The 18,092-nt window shown below is 37.8% G+C and overlaps 1 protein-coding gene across 1 annotated transcript; it reads left to right on the forward strand.

The window, feature by feature from the left end:
* Window positions 1-16,354: 16,354 nt before the first annotated feature.
* On the forward strand, window positions 16,355-17,536 carry LOC145223423 (CUB domain-containing protein 2-like). Its single transcript, XM_080089850.1, has one exon. The coding sequence runs from the start codon at window positions 16,355-16,357 to the stop codon at window positions 17,534-17,536; it is 1,182 nt and encodes a 393-aa protein (XP_079945976.1).
* The last annotated feature ends 556 nt before the right edge of the window (window positions 17,537-18,092 follow it).

Below are 18,092 nucleotides of genomic sequence, written 5' to 3' on the forward strand. Positions count from 1 at the left end.
TCTAGTTGACTGTAATTCGGCAAATTAGATGGCGGTAATGCTAATTCTAATCTAATTTACAGTTTTACCTAAAACCCTAGTCTGACCAAGAGCATTTTTGGGCATGTGATACTAATATGCGTTCGTATCCAGAGCGCACAAACCATGCGCCCAAGACCAAACGCATCACTGATAAATGTTTTTCAAATATATTTGGCACAGTGACAAACAGCTGTTAAGCACTGCCTCGTGGGCTGTTGCCCCATTTTCCAGTCTGGTTGTAAAAGGAAATACTAACTTAGTATCATTGAATTATGTAAACCAGTATTCTATGAAAATACAGAGATGCGAAAAACGAAAGTATACTAGCTGTGTAAATGGCGAAAGGTGAGTACGATTGCTCCCCGACAACCACATCAGGTCCGTATGTATAACGCGTTTTAGCGATGTCGAATTGCAAAGCTCGGAGTTCAAATTTGAAATAAAGTTGGTTGCTTATAGCTTGCTTTAATCTAATTCTAGTTAAATTTCTAGCTTTTGAGAAAATGGTTATTCTAATTCTTATCTAATTTGTTAAAACTGTGTGGTTCTAACTTTAATTCTAATCTAATTTAAAAACAAACGAAAAAAAATCTAGTTGTCCAAGTCTGCAACAGTTATAACGCCTAATATTTTGCAGTCTGTACAAAACACACATTCGTTGTGTTACCAGAAGTCATTCTTACATTCCGTTTCGGTTGCTCACTTACTTAAGAGAGAACAGATAAACGAACTAAAATGACAAGACACCTGTGCAAATATTTTCTGACTCGGATTGGTGTAGTCCAGGGGTGTACAAGCTTTGCGTTATGACGGCTGCATCGTAGATATTTTTTTCACCAACGGCAGCCAAGTGTCTTCTTGTTTTTGTTTACAAAAAACACTGAAGTAAAAATGGGTTTATCTCGTAGATATATTACCCCATGGCGTCTAAAACGCCAAAATTAAATTCTAACTTAATGCACAGATTGAGCTGAATTAGCGATTAGTCACGGCCGCCGGGAAATATGTTGTAGCATACATGTTAACGGCCGCATAAACACGTCCCTGCGGCCGCAGGTTGTGCACCTCTGGTTTAGTCTGCCAGCATAAACGAGACTCATTAGCGAATGTAACATCGGTTCGGCACAACTTTTAAAAGGCTGTGGTTTGGACTGCGAATTATGAAATTATCAGTCTTTAAAACAAGTGGCACACACTTAGGTTGCCATTACATTAGCTAACTTTTTTTCTAAGCGTTGCAATAATACGAAAATTTAATTTTTGAAACATTGCAAACAGATGGATAAGATTTCTATTTTAGGGGTAATTGCATCCAAAATATAATAAGATTTCAAAAAATGCAACATCTTTTCTTTCTGCAGAAACAAGTAACCCAAAAGATATCGATTGCTATACCCAAACTTTTTGCGATTCATAATCAGTGCCGGATTAAGGGTCTGCTGGCCTGTAGGCACATTTTGTAAGTGGCCCGAAAATCAGGGTTGCCAACTAAAAAATTAGACTGATATAACATAAAAATATTCACCACAGCAAATTTAATGCATACACCACAGACTTAGATACTGCTGAAACACTAACTAGGCTACACGTGTGGAAACAAAGGAAACCGTGAAAGCAGGCCATACATGGTTGGCAGTTATGTCGTAACAGAGGACGTATGGTGCAATGGCAACAACGGCGGGAAAGTTTTTTGCTATTGGGGAGCGTCACTGTCCGTTATTTATAACTATAATTTGACGCAGTAAGCAAGTAATGGGGTCTTGCGGCAGACTGTGGCCGCGGGCCACATTATCATATAAGACCTGAAACTGTCTGCGGGCCGTATGTTGCCCGCCCCTGCTCTAAGTCATACCCAGTTAACAAAATCATCCATGTTTAGATTGATTTGTTTCGTTGCGTCACTCAACAGAAATGCGAATTTTTAAAAACATCAAAAAGGTGGCAACATGTTTCAATTCGTATTTTTTTAACGATTTTTGCAACGTTTAATTCATCTGGAAAAAACTATTATAGTAAATACATATTAGTTTAACAAGTAATTATTGTGAAAACATGATTAAGTTTCTACAGATTTTGAAGTGGCCTGGATTTTTGACTGGGCTGTAGGCACGTGCCTACTTTGCCTAATGGTTAATCCGGCACTGATTAGAAGTGAAATCGCTCGGGAGGTTTACGCGATCCCTTCGTTCGTCGTGGATTGTCGGGGCCGAATGAAGGAGAGCTACGATTCAGTGGCATGTCTGAATCTGCAATAGCAGTAGGAGCCTGCGGAATACTTTCTTCCGCTCCAGGTTCCAAATCCTCGTCGGACGCGTATCGAACGCGTAGGTGGTCGATATGGCGTCTCCAAATTGGACCACGTGGAAGAACTTTAACATGAAAGGTACGACTGCCACACCGTTTGATAATGGTGGCAGGAACCCAGCGAGCATCCTCGGTACGTCTTAGACCAAGATACAAAGCGTAACATGGGTCTTCAATGTTGAAAGAAGTTAGTGATGTTCACGGGTTTTCGTGTTCCTTGTACCTGCTTACGTTGCATCAGGTGTGCTGGCGAAGGCAACAGAGTATCTATTTTCGCCCGAATTTGTCTGCCGTTAAGTAGTTCACTTGGGGAAAATCCACTGGCGTTTGGAATACGCCTGTATTGCAGTAGAAACTCTTGTAACGCTTCTTTAGGAGGTTTAGAAGACTTCTTAAGTGCCTTTTTGAAAGTTTGCACTAATCGTTCTGCAGCGCCATTTGTAGCAGGAAAGGTAGGGACCTCCGGTCAGATGAACGATGCCCCTTTGTTTACAGAAGTCTTGAAATTCGGCAGACATAAAAAGCTTGCGCATTATCGGAAACAATAGTATGAGGGTAACCGAAATGGGCAAAATCTTGTTCCAACAACTCCATAGTTGTTCTCGATGACATAGATTGCGTTTGATGTATACAGGGGTATTTTGAGTGAGCATCTATGATCACAAGCCAGTTACTTCCCAGAAAGTTAACTGCGTGATCGATGTGTAAGCGACTCCATGGCTTTTCCGGCATCATCCACGGATGTACAGGTGCCTTTGGTGGAGCGTTTTGATGTTCAGCACAAGTCTGGCACTTGTGGCAAAGAACAGTAATGTCGTCATCGACATTTGGCCAATAGACTGCAGTTCTTGCCAGTTTCTTCATTCGTTGAATCCCAAAATGTCCTTGATGAAGGATCTGGAGAACAGCAGAACGAAGTGATTCTGGTATAACCAACCGTGAACCATACAGTAGACACCCATAACTGGTACTCAACGAATCCACAACCTTGCAAAACTTTGCAACTGGATCGTTGTATGCAATAGTAGATGGCCAACCTTCTCTCGTAAAACGCATGACTTTGGATAAGGTTGGATCTTTTCCACTTTCCTTTCGGAGTAACGCCGAATCGGTGGGTTGCTAATTGCACAAACAGTGTCGGTGTCATGTGCCCTTTCCTCCCTGTCGAATTCATCCTCCTCACCAATTGGTTTGCAAGCATGTTGTAATGGTGCGTCTGCTTGGTTGCTGGCGTTAGATACTACGTTTACTCTATCGTCGGTACGATAAAGTAACTTGTCCAACGATATGCACAACGCCTCGATTCCGCATCGACCAAGTAGGTTTAAATGCGGCATTTCGAAGACAAACATCGTAAGACTACATGTGGTTATCCTGTATTTGACTTCGAATGCGCCCAGTATCGGCACAAGATGTTCCGTTGCAGAGTTGAAACGCTGATTGGTTTCCTTCAAACTCGGTTTCCCAATTTTCTTCCATAAATTTACAGAAATAAAATTTCCGCTTGTTGCTGTGTCAATCTCTAACAGACAAGCTTTGCCGTTTATGCTGACGGTTACCTCGAGTTTCGGACTGAAATCTGCTTCTGGCTTCATCGAAAGTAGCGAATTTACTATTCAAACTTGCTACAGGGTAGTTTATCGATGTAAAGTTGTTATATGACGAATATGCATACACTACCCTTACTATTCAAACTTTAACTATTCAAACTTGCTACAACAAGGATTTAAGCAACCCATTTTTCCGTACAGTGCCTATTTAAAGGGATTTGTTTGTTCTGTGTGAATGGTTCAACGTCAAATTCCTTTAGCGCATTTTGGTTGCTTATAAAACTGTGTTTGCAGTTTTGTTTATGTCCTAAATGTTTTCCACTGCAAAGTAATGTTGACACTTGACATAGTGCACAATTTTAGAAATTATAATGTCAAGTATGAATCAGAATCTAGCTTGAAGGTGTGTATGGTTTGTAAAGTTTTACCCAAATGAACATTTCCATATTTAAGAAGGAAAATATTCCATATCCTGGAACATATATATACATTTTGCCTAAATGGCATTTTAGTTTCTATAAAAATCACAAAACAAAACAACAATGAAAGATACAGAAAATAAAACACAACAAAGTGAAATATAATTACTATTTTTATGAGTCGAACTTGTTAGACTTGAGGATTGTCAAATACACAATATGTTTTGTCGCAGCGATAGCAAATAAATAGTGTGGTTCAACAGCTGCAGCTGCTGCTTCTGTCAGTTCGTTGAAACCAAACAAACCAAGCATCCAGTGGGTAGTTTTGACAAGGTGAATTAGCCTTGTTTTGCACATTGTTTTTGCACTAATGGTTACAATAACAGTTTTGCTGAAGTTCAATTATTACTGGGCAAGGAGATTTAAGCAGACATTGTATGGAAAGGCTTTGATGCTATAGCTGTATAAGCTTATATACAGCGGCACAGCTAAAAAAGAACAGTCAGTGAAATGAGACGATAACAGCTTTTAATTGCTAAACATTTTTACTTTGACTTTGAGGAAAACAAACAGTATACAATCTCCAAGAAAATTTACAGCAGTTTTATTAGTAAATATCTAAAATCTTGGTTGCGTAACAGATTTTAGTTTACAACAAATACTTGATGAAACGGTTTTAGTAAACGAGCTAAAGAAACAAACACCAATGAAATAGAAATCGATCCCAAGGAATCAGCGTTGCAGCAGCTGGGACTAGTGTACAAAGAAAAGAGTCCAGACAAGATAAGTCTCATTCAAAGTGTTGCTTTAATGACATTCACTGCATTTCGTCTACCCGACAATGTCATTGACATTAGAAAATATCTTGACCCACTGTGTCTGCACTTTTAAATCTCGCAAACGCCTTTAAACAAGATAAAACAACGCAATGTAAAATCGTAAAGTTAAAGCCAATTAACGATAATCTTAAGGGACCAAAATTGACAAGAATAAGAAAAGTCCAACACAGGGGTGGGGAACCTGCGGCCTAGAGGCCGCATGCGGCCTTTTAGTTCAGTAGGTGCGGCCTTCGATGTCAAAATACAATTTAGGATGTTTATAATACACACTGCACCAGGCACAAAAAACTAGACAGAAACGTATTTTTTTACCTTTATTCCACATTACTATTTGATTGGTTCTAGGGCAGCTGTTTTTTGCGTACTGGTACACAAAGGTTGCGTACTGGTACACAAAGCGATTTCCGTAGGTCTGCCAAGAGACCCAGGTTCTACAATCTTACATGTGTCGCAAAGAACAATTGTTTGCGTATAATCGAATGTCTTAAACTCGTCTGTGATGTCACAAGCTGCTCGTATAGATTAATATTGGTAAACAAGCGAGTTTCTACATTAATAAAATCCCGAATGTTGTAGTGAGGGTGGAAATGTAGTGAAGAATTTTATTTAGCTTGGACCGTTAGTTCAATAGCACATCGACCAGTCTGTAAGTCAAAAAGTTTGAACACACTGTCTTTGGCCTGGCCAATAGTCTGTGCGGCCTAAACGAGTGTCGATAAATCTTCCCCACCCCTGGTCTGACATATCAGGAAAATGCAGGATTACATTAGTAAAACGTATACCAAAATTATGCAACACATTGCAAAGAATACAATTGATATTTAGGAAAACCACCTTGCAGGTTTGCTATAGTAGGAATGGGCTCATTAGCCAAAAAAGAAAGAACATATTCTGACTTTGAAAGCATTGTCTTTTAAGAAGGCATTGGAACTTCCAACAAGTAATAACCTACTTTAAAATCAAATAATCTTTTCAGGTTAGAGGAGACAATATTACGATTTTTAGCTATTCCATGCCTTAACAATCTATTGGTACCAGAAGAAGATTGATTTTATGATCCCTAGACTCCATGTGGAGTATCTCCCGATGGGCTTGCTCCTCAAGCTAGTAAGAATCCTTAAGGAAGACAAACAATGACAGAGAAAAAACTTTGGATCACCGAACTTATCAACCAGGCTCAGAATCTTTAAAACGGTTATCACTTTAAAATAAAAAAATAAATTAACGAAACATACTAATGTTGTTTGGTGGATTCAAGGAAAAAAACCCTGAAATATCACAAAGCAGTGGATTTTTATCAGTTTTTTTTAACTTGCAAATTCTGTTACAAAACTGCAGATTAACATCGGTATTGGCGACTGTTATAAAAAAAACTATGGCGCCATAAGAGAGCCTTGAAATATATGAAACTGGCTTACAATGAAGTCAAAGGTAATTCTTAAAACGATGCAGTTGGTGATGAGTATTATGAGTTAATGATACATTATGGTCTAAGTTTTTGTCGTGTAAGAAAGTTTATTGAAGGAAAAAGAGTACCTGATGATCTATTGAAAGCCAGACGAAGCCTTCACGTTGATTGATCAGTTTTGCATGTCTTGGAATAGGTTCTTGTTTAACTGGCCTGGAAAAGTATGAAGAAGCTCTTGTGTATCTAAATCGATCTTGGTGGTGCAAGTGTATAAGAGAAGACCTCTGTCAGGATACAAGTGACATCTCCGTGTAGTTAACATCAGAATGCTTGACAAACTTAGGACGATCTTTTAAAGCTCATCAACGCCACCACCTGTTGCATAAACTGCACATAGAAACGTCAGTATTCTATATTCGATAAACAATGGAAGAGTCAAAGTTGCTGAATATTTTCTTGTCTTTACTAAATTAGTTCATGTTTGCAGAGACCGCTTTGTCCTCATCTTGCTGCCGTACCTCGAGCGCCACCATCTGTCTATATTCTCTCAATAAAAGAGTCATTTTCGCTCTTGGTTCCTTGGAGTTTGAGCACAAAGTAAAGCCGAATGGTCCGGCGCGACTCACCTATATACAGACATAAAAACCCTGATTGGGATTCGTCCTCTGGATTGTCCTGGGTCGAACCCCGTGAAAAAAGCGCGTTAAGGACCGTTTAAGGCAGTGGTTCTTAACCTTTTTATAACAGCCGAACCCCTACGATATTCTTCGGCCTTTGGTCGAACCCCAAAGTTACATCCTAGGTTTTAATTGTTTGGTGGGTCGTAATTAGTTTTTGTTCAAATGTAGTGCCAACAGCTCGTTAGTTATTTTGTTGAATTTGACATAATAATACAAGCAACTTGTTTCAGGATTGCTTTAATTCCAGGAATTTTTAGTTTTTACCAAAATAAAGAATTGCATTTTAGCATCTGGACACAAACATGAAAAAGATGAAGTAATAAGTTTTCGCATAAAAAGAAAATAAAACATTAGTGCAGGAATTCCCAGATTCTTGTTTCACCAACGACCGACATGTACCTGCTTTTTCGTTTTGAAATACTTGGTTTATATCATATATATACCATCTAATAGCGCCCGAAAAGCCCAGATTAATTTTTAGCTCGGTGCACAGATTGAGCGTGGAGATCAGTCGTATGTGTTTATGATGTCATAATCTATATTGTTATGCTTGTGGTATCTGTTTTGTTCGTATTGTTTGCACACAATAGGCCTGAAGTATGAAGCATATGATTATTAGGCTGGTAATACTCTTTTTAGCACCACAAAAACTATTTAGAGCAGTTTAAAAAACTTTATTTAGCAAAAAAGTTTTATTTACGTCACTGCCGCCAGTACATATATATTTTAATAAACATGTTCACGGCCGCACAAACTCGACACTGCGCGGGTTGCGACCGTACGGCCGCACGTTATTGTGCACCCCTGTGTTAGTGCAACCTTCCAGCGTTTTGATATTCGGCAAATAGAAATGCCATTTTTTAGCGACTATAGACCCTAAAGTTTGACGAAAACGAGTATTTGTATTTTACTTCAAAAAGACCTTCGTCGAACCCCTGTTTCGGCGTTGCCGAACCCCTGGGGTTCGATCGAACACCGGTTAAGAACCACTGGTTTAAGGAGCTCAAATGATCGAAAAAAATTCAGGGTTTAAAGCACTTTGGAATTGATTACGGTTTATTTAGTCTTTTATTGATTATCGGTTGAAATCCATACATTTGGGGCAAATATATTTTACTTATGTTTTAGGCAAATGTAACGTGGCCTATTCCACCACCTGCATTCAATGACGTTCAAAATCTGAAAGTTACTATCATGAACAATGGTGACACAGCTGATGACGTTCCCGACTACGCAGAGAGGACGTCATTTACAATGCACACCGAAGAAGTTGCGCACAAGGGAAGAAAAACAACCACAAGGAGGCGCAAAAGTTGCTCGTCAAGAAAACAACGGTGATCACGTTGCTGCCATGCATTCGGAAAAAACGTTTAGGTCAGCAATTAACTATATATTTTTATCGTTCGATCATTTCATCACATTGCAAGTACTTGATTTCGATTTAGAAACCAACTTTGACAAAGTTTATCTGTACAACCAAACTAATCTCATTGACACTCTAACTGGATCAAATTTTACCAACAAACAATTTTTAGCAATTGGTTACATGCGAATTAACTTTGTAACTGATGGTTTCGTGACAAGCTGTGTTTTCAACTTTACTTATCACCTAGATTCGACTAGCACTAAAATGTAATGAATACAAATGGGTCACAATGAGGTTGACTTTACTTTATGTCCAGCTTGTATTTAAAGCGTTTAAAAATTTCACTCGCTATTTGTCAATGATGCACAACTCCTGTATCTAAGGCAGTGGTTCTTAACCTTTTTTCTGTTGTTACCCAGAAAATGTTTTGATGGATATCAATTACCCCTTATTAGAAACGATTGCCATAGAAGTTACTTCTTTTTTATTTTGAAAATGTGGCAGGACGCCGATAAATCTATTAAGATTGAATTTTTATTGAATTATTTTGAATACATTTTACCCTCATTACAAAATGTTTGCTGGTTGCAATAATGATAACCAAGAATCTAATGATAACTATAACAGAAAATCTATGTTACCCCTTTTAAAATGCCAAATTACCCCTTTGGGGGTAATTACCCACAGGTTAAGAACCACTGATCTAAGGTATCTAAAAATGCATGTCATTAAACCGGTTTTATACAAAATAAGGATGGTTTTAAACGTTTAAAACATAAATTAGAGGCGATTACGGTTCAAAGAACAAATCTTTTAGGGGTTTCCCAATTTCAGACCCACTTACCACTCTGCTACAAATATTTTAGTATGGGTGCATTTACAATTATGAAAATTTCGGTAGCTTTTGGTTCCGTGTAACAAATTCATGCGCCGGTACCAAACGGTTAAAATTAAACAATGGTACAAGGTGTTAATAGTGTACAATTACGGTTTCAAGTGGTTGTGAGCTTTTTATCACCCATGGTTCAGGAATTTTACCAAAATCATGTTAGAGTCTTACATAAGATACATGTTTTGCTTAGATTGCGCTTGCTCTTTTCGCTCTTTGAGGCATTAAAACAAAACACCAGGATTTATTTTATTTTATTTTTTTGACGCCTTTTGTATGCAGCACCGTTAAAAAATACGTGGTCATTGAGAAATAGCAAACCGGAAAACTGTGAAACAACTGACACCAAGCACCAAGACAATTAGCAAACACAGTTACAATTACCACCGTACAATTGTATAGCACCCGAACCCATTAGGCCAGGGGTGGGCAACCTTTTCAACAGGGGCCAGTTAGGAAAATGTAATGAATACATGAGGGCCGCACATAAAAAAAACACTAATTCAAATTTTCAGCTCTTACTAGAAAATCACAAGTAAGCTGCAAGCCGACATGAAATATCCGCATTAGTGTAGTGGTGTACCCTATGGTTTACATCGCACTTTAAACAGGGAAATTAAAGTGCAAAAGTTCCAACATGATGAACACTCAAATAGCCTTAATTGGCGAAAATAGCTGGAAGTAAATGAAGGGGCGCACAAAAAATGGGAAAGGGCCTCATGCGGCCCGCGGGCTCTCCTCTGCAATAGGCATTTGCAGTTATTATGGGAAAGGACTTCCATGCACCGATACACTCAAATAATAGTTCGCATTGAAACCTTTATCAGTAATACCACTACTGGTTGAAAATCTTAACCAAAGGTCGTAACCAACACGCTGAAAATAACGACCCGATGGAAAAGTACCAGAGAATTCTTCCTTAACTTTGTCACCCGAATATAAAGTCAAAATGTCGGAACTCTGTTGAGTAGAAAAGTCATTAAAATCTAGCACTATGTCATTGTAATCCCCATCAAAGAACCAACATTCGTTAAAGTTATTCGAATAATCTTCGGGATAATTGTGTGACGTAATAGTGCCGTTTGCAGTGATGTTTATGTTATGGATCAGTGAACAGTTATGGTCGTAAGGCGGCGTAGGGTAATCTTCAGTTGCAGAATACTGAAATTGAAAACCTATGTTGGGAAAGTTACTGTGAGCGTGAAAGTTTATAAACATAGAATAACGTGAGTACAGTGGCGATTCATAATCGTCATTGGTAAATCTTGAAAGGAAAGGATAGTAGTTGTTGGGTCCTGCGTACACGTCAATGTAATCATCATCTGACAACTCTAAGTCAAGTACCACAAGCATGACATGGTAGCCGTTATGGCTGTTAATGGTCCAGCTGCAGACAATATTGCTATAGTAGCGCTGTGGGTAGTTTGGCGAAGTAAAATTGGCAGAACCCGAATATATGTCAAGCGTTTTACCATCAGTGTCAGTGCAGGCTTGGTGGGTTGGAGCCGCTTTTAGGAGGAACAGAAAACCATTGCTAACTTCAGAATAGTCCGAACGGAATTCCAGTTGCATTTGTGATGTGCTGCTTATATATTTACTCGGGTAGTTTACACTTCGCTCTATAAAACCCAAGATTTCAGACGAATCCCATCCGTCATAGAAATACACATTATCGTATTTGGCAAGTCTGGCATCATTCACTTGCAGCTCTACGCCATAACCTGGTAACGTAGTCGACACATACCAATTGCATTGCATCTGATTCTCGTAGAAACTTGGATAATTAGGCGAGGATATGTAGGTATAGTTATAAGCATCGACTGTGAGATACAATCCAGAAGTACATGCTGCAGTGGAGTTGTTATTAATATGGTCTTCGTAACTGGGAACAGTTTGGTTGGTGCTGTTCACACTTCTGTATATAAGCTGGAATCCACGATATGTATGTGATAAATCTGATGTAAACCGTATCAGCATGTCAGATCCCGTGGAGTACACATGAGAGCCAATTTCCAATGCATAAGGTATTTGTTTTTGATAAAAGGAAGGACCGTCGAAAAAGACCAGGAAGTCGCAGCATATGTCAACACTGAAATCAGCAAGGTATACCTCTATTACTTGTCCAACATATGATGAATGAATGGTCCAAGTGCAGTACATATTGTTTACGTAGTGGTAAGGGTAATCAAAGGAAGTTATATTGTTGTAAAAAGTTTTGGCATCCAAGTATTTAGTCCCGTTGCAGCTCGGGTTTAAAACAGGTTCGTATTGGATATTAAAGCCACGTCGGGCAACAGAACTGTCACTAACAAAGTATATCGATAAATAAGTGAAATATATAATTTCTTTAGGATAAGTATTGCCCGTAATGTTTGCTACGAGATCTGAATTGTCGTAGAATAGAATATAATCATAGCCGTTTTCCAAATCTAGGTCCAAAATTTTTAAGGAAAGGGACTGTACTCGAGTATCAGGCACCCATATATTCCACGAACAGTTTGCGTTATTGTAGTAGTCATTAGGATAATTAGGCGATGTGAGATAGTAAACTGTGCCCAGTTCGGTTGTCACTCTTTCATTGTAGCTGCAAGTTGAATTGACAATAGGTGTTGTAACGATATTTTGGGTTGTGGTTTTAAAAGTAACGTTAACAAATTCGGTTGTGCTTGCAATTACACCAGCAGTTGTTTCACTCGGTAGAGGTTTTGCTGTTGTCGAGGCAATCACACCAACTGTTGTAGTTGCTCTAAATCCAGTTTTTGATTCTGAACAATCAGAAGTCAGATGCAAAGACATACTACTTCCGGTGGACTGGTACATGGTCAAATTGTTCTGATTGGTTAATGTACCAGATAAAATGGCAATCACTTGACCGTCAAACGAATTACCGTCATAGATGGTGAGTCGGTCGCAGCATTCCTCGATGTCGATATCGACGATATTGAGTTGAACCACTTTATCTTCAGGCACACGAACCAGCCACGCGATGTCAGCAGAGTTCGGGTAGGGTTGAGGATAGTTGGGAGAAAATATTTCACCCACCAAATTCTGAACAGTGGAACCATAAAGATCGAAAAGCACCTGGGCTTTGTTTTGTATCTTCACACCTGAGTCGATCATGTCTTGCACGGTTTCCTTGTACTCGATGTTGAAGGTGACCTCTTTGTTGCCTTTAATGTGGGCCGTGTTCTTTGCAGTTTGAAGATGCAAATCGTACATATCTGCAAAATATTATAGATAATGGTTGTTTTGTTTTGTTTTTTTGTAAAAGGGGAAAATTTTGGTTTGTGCTTCAATTGAAAGACAGGTATAACTGTATGCAGTAGGCCTGCATTGTTTAATCAAGAGTCACCAGATATATACTTAGGACAACAGTTGCGTACAATAAAAGACACTTTGGTAAGTCTCAAGTGATCCACTATTTGTTTATGATAAGTTATACATATTCGAACCACGTATATTTTTTCTAAACCGTTTGTTTACGCCAGTGATTCTGAAACTTTTTAAGCTGAAACTTTTTAAGCATGCAGCGCATTAAAAAAAACTAAAAACGTGGCACACTTCGCAGGTAAACATAACAAAAGTTGTTCAAAAATGGCACTTTTCAACTTTATTGTGATGGCAAAAGATGCTGATGGCAAAAGATGCATTACCAATAACCAAAATATGAGCTTTGTAATGTGCAACAGTATTTTTTCATAAAGTCCTAAAACACCAGGTATGTTTGCAATTTAAAATAGGGAGTATTTTGCGGCGCATACTTGGAAATCTCTCACGGCACACAGCTTGATTACTGCTTTAGTTTTAACGTTGTGTACTATTCTTAAGCGGTGTTTGTTACTAAATACCGAACGTGCAAAAAATGTAGGCGAAACATAGTTAGCCTATATATATCATGAATAAAATGGTGAAAGACTTTAGACTTGTGAATGTTTTTATTATGGGTGGCGAGTGAGTGTATTACAATTTTACATTAAAGAGCTGAGCTTGAAACGAAAGTAATATTTACCTTGCAAAGGTTCTGGTGAATGAACAGCAGCCACATGATCTCCATTTCTAGCTTTATCAAGCACCTTTTGAGCCTCCTTGTGGTCGGTTTTTCTTCCCTCGTACGCGACTCCTTGCGTGTGCATAATAAATGACGTCATTTCAGCGTAATCGGGGAGAAAGGTTTGAAATCTTACATCATCAGCAGTGTCGCCGAAGTTTTTGATGGTGACCTTCAAATTCTGAAGGTCGTTGAATTTTGGAGGAGGTAATGGCCACATGACGTTCGCCTGGTAATGCAAATCACTTGCGTTACTATTTTATATGCTTTTGCTCTATTACAAAAAATATTTCCCTATACTAGAGCTGGGCTACTCTACCTGTGTATGCGCTATAGGCAGAGTTGCCATCGACATGGACCCCAAAACAAGGACAACCAATTAAGAGATGAAATTTTCTTACGAAACGAAACAAACGCTTTTGAACAAATCATTGCATTTTTACGAACCATGACATATCACATGCTATATTTTTTGCCAGAAACAATCTGTTCCCGCAACTCCTTGTTTGAAACAAATACCCCGTGTCCGTGCCTCTCACAGCACCTCAAGTCTAGGTTTACTTTCACTTGTAGCAGGAATTTGACAGGTAATTGTTTGAAATGAAACAAAATAAGGACTCAAGTCAAAAAACAAGGTCATTTCTTAGAAATTAGGTATGTTAAACGTGGACATAGGCCAATATTAGATTATTTTGGGGAACATTTTCTTCTACTGATGGAAAAAGTTTAAGCCTTTAATTAAACTTAGATTCATAGCGGTATTAAGAAATGTTTTAAATGTCTATTTAATAATGCCACCACCCAATGCTCAGTCATTCCTCAAAGAGTCCTGTCTAGGTTTTTATATTTTTTATTTTCTACACGGAACTGCATTTATAGTATACTGTTGATTTTAATTTACATTTAAATTGTTATTTTTTTATAAGAATAAAAAAGTCACGTGCCGAAAATTAGAAATAAAAACAGAATATAGGCTATAGATTGCCCAACCTTTTTGTACACTGGAGAGGGAAGAAGGCCAATAACGAAAGCTTCATCTTGGTTTGCTCCATCGCCAAATTTTAATAAAACTAAAAGCAGTAGCACTATAAAGGAATATTTTAAACAAAACATTGTTGTCTTGTTCACTAAAAAAATCACAAACAAATATAATGTAGCATTTTAATAGTTTTTGTAACAAACCCAACTTGAACTGAAAATAAACGAATACCAGCTACAAATGTCGCTGTTCCTTCACGTAAAGAATAGTTTTGACAATGTTATAAGTTTCAGCAAAAATTCTTATTTTGTCACAACGTCTTTGCGCGTCTGCGGCCTTGAATTACGTATGTGGATACCACAACAGACCTAAAAAGCAACCCTAATATACAGCACAGACCGCTTGACGTTTTTATCAAAGGTAAATATTTTGATGGCGTGAGAACGAACATTTGGCTTAAAGGACCAGTGCTTTAGCATGATCATCTGAGATAAAAATATTTAGTTTAGCGATGGCCTAGTTTCGGGGTGTAAGTTTTCGAAGATAGGGGCTGTTTTTTTACATTTAGCCACATGTTTTGCACAAATCAGATTTAAATTTTGCATTTCAAATTTTGTGTTTCAATATTTTTTTTTCAAATTTTAAACATCTTTTGTGTTTTTGGAGTTACCGAAGCTTCTTAAAGCATTCCATGGACCGTTATAACATCCAATTGGATGTCCGCAAAAGTAAAAATATTTTTTAAAACCTAAAAGTGAAAATGCGGAAATGTCAACTAAAGAAGCAAATTTTCCTTCATTTTGTGTTGAAATGTCCAAGCTAAGCACGTAGGCTACACCCTATATAGTTTGCCTAAAGCGTATATGTGACCCTGCATTAATCTCAAGAGAAGTACAGCGTGTATTTCTGTACTGTTGTCAAGAAGCAGGATGTTATTCTGTACAGGGTAAATATTTACCACTCCCAACCATCCAAAAGGGGAAGAAGTTGCTTACCTGTTCCAACAGTGCGAATGCTGTTGGTAATATGTTATTTTTAGATACACTGTCCTTACGACAGCTACACGCTGGTGTCCATCGATCATATGTCTTAAATCCTAGTAGACCAAAACGTTTGGTTCCAATTTTGTTTCACTATTATCCACTAACTTTACATAAATTCTGACAGTCCGTTGCATCTACCAAGTTGTGCTTGCGAAACTGGGCACAGGATGCTAATTCCAAGACATTTGTGTTTGAGATTGTTTTTATGCTTACCAAATCGTTTGTGCGAACTTATGTTTATGAATGTGAGTTATCGATTTAAAAGCTTTTTAACCTCTGTGTCACATCTACGCTATTATGAAAGATTTCTAAAAATACGTTTTACCATCCGTCGTTGGATTGGGAGAAATTGACAAACGTTCAGGTCGTCAAGATGTCTTGTTCCCACGACATTATGTCTGCTTGTTGGGTGTAGGCTATAGCCTATCTTTATCACCTCGAGGCAAAGTCAGCACTTAGCAAATGATGGGAAAGAAAAGACTAATTAACTAACCGCACTAAACCTTTAAGACAATCTGTTAAAAAAATAATCGAAGCAAAAAGTACAATGAAAAGCGACTGATTGACAATGGGGGTTCAACCTTAACAACATATAGAAACTAGGTTGAAATAATAACGTACAGCAGGACAATGTCTAACTTAATGTGCAAGCACAAGGAAAGAAAAAATCCCTGTGCAAGCACAAGGAAAGGAAATTACAACGTAAATGTTGCGAATGTATATTTGGGCTAAAACTATATTTTTAAACCTATGATTTACTCGGCTTAGACTCAAATTTTAAATCTGCTGTTATCAACGACAATCCAGAATGCTCCATTTCAACATTCTTGCTTCAATGCTTTTGCTTTGGACCATTGTCAACTTAGGAAATGCAGTTCCCTACCACGGAGCTTTAGTTGTTAAATCAGTCAGTCCCAATCCAATTACGGACACAACTTCTTTGACTGACAATCAAGTATGTGGTTATCAAACTTTGGAAGCGCAAAAAGGTCATCATTATTACTTGACTTCTCCAAACTACCCTGAGCAATATAGCAACGATCTTAGTTGTTTGTGGTTTATTTATTCTTCTTCACCCCAAGAACTGATTACTTTACAAGTTGTTGATTTTGAAACGGAAAATAAATGGGATAGTGTTTCACTGTATAACGATACTGGTGAAATTACCACTCTGTCTGGGTCAGTTTCAACAAACAAACAATTCATTGGAACAGGTTACATTTCTGTTAACTTTGTCACTGACGAGTCTGGGACAGCTAGAGGATTTAACCTCACCTATCAAGTTGGACCAGTTGAAACGTGCGATTTTGAACATTTGTATCCAGACATGGGAAGTCATTATTTTTTGTCCTCTCCCAATTATCCATACCAGTATTACAATAATATTGATTGCTGGTGGCATATATACGCAGTTTCTTTAACCCAACAGTTTATTGCTTTGCATATTCTTGATTTCGAACTACAGTACTATGACTCAGTTTACCTGTATAACCAAAATGAACGTATTGCAACCCTTTACGGAAATACTCTCGAAACCAAAGAATTTTCTGCAATGGGATACATGGGTGTTAACTTCAAAACTGACAATTCTGTAACGAATAAAGGCTTCAACTTTACGTATGAAGTATTTTTGTCCCCAGTATGCAATCAAACTGAATATTTGTATTCATATTATGCAAACTATAACAACCTAACATCGATAAATTACCCCAACAACTATCCAAATGCCCTATGTACCACATGGAGCATTCACTCTGTATTTTATGGTTATATAATTGAACTTTATGTTGCTGATTTTGATATTGAAAAATGTTGTGACTACCTCGAATTTTTCGACGGCCCAACTTCAAATTACCCGAAAATTCAATTTCAACCCCAAACAAGTTCGTACGTTAGTTCGACATCAACTGACATGTTTATTGTATTTTTTACCGATGATTCCGTATCTCACAAAGGCTTTCAGTTAATGTATCGCAGTGTACAGCCATGAAATAAATTTACTTGTAAACATTTTAATTGATCCATTTTCATTATTTTAACAGTGTGTGCAATTATTTGGTGTTGTTGGTTAAATTAGGGGTTTGTGTGTGAATTACCATAAACATGTCAATCTTTACTTAAAATTTTGCGTTTGGTTATAAGTTGGTGTAACAATAGTGGTATTTAATAAAATTAACGTTGAAATATGCATTCTGTTTTGTTTGATTCTAAAATAGTTGATTTCCTAAAAAAGAACGGTTCTGATTTTGTTGTTCTGTATTTAATACTGCAATTTGCACTTGTCTTTCTTACTGAGGTAGGAATATTTAACATACTCACGAAACAAAATTAATTCTCCTAGCTGAGCCAACTTAACCCTATTGAAACTGTTCTGACATCACATAGGGATTGTTTGGCCACGATAAAGTTAAACTAAATATTTTCTCCACTTACTTGTATAACGTTAATTTACTTTATGTTCGTCATTTATTTTGTACATTTAGGAAAATCTTCTAACACCATACCTCACGGCAGTCGCACATTGAGCTAATTTTCGATAGGTGGCG

Source organism: Phallusia mammillata, chromosome 4, assembly GCF_965637545.1.
Source record: "Phallusia mammillata chromosome 4, kaPhaMamm4.hap1.1, whole genome shotgun sequence".
NCBI classification, from domain to species: Eukaryota; Metazoa; Chordata; class Ascidiacea; order Phlebobranchia; family Ascidiidae; genus Phallusia; species Phallusia mammillata.

Excerpts from the sequence above, each read along its gene's own strand:
- LOC145223423 (XM_080089850.1), top strand. The coding sequence starts at position 16,355 with ATGCTCCATTTCAACATTCTTGCTTCAATGCTTTTGCTTTGGACCATT.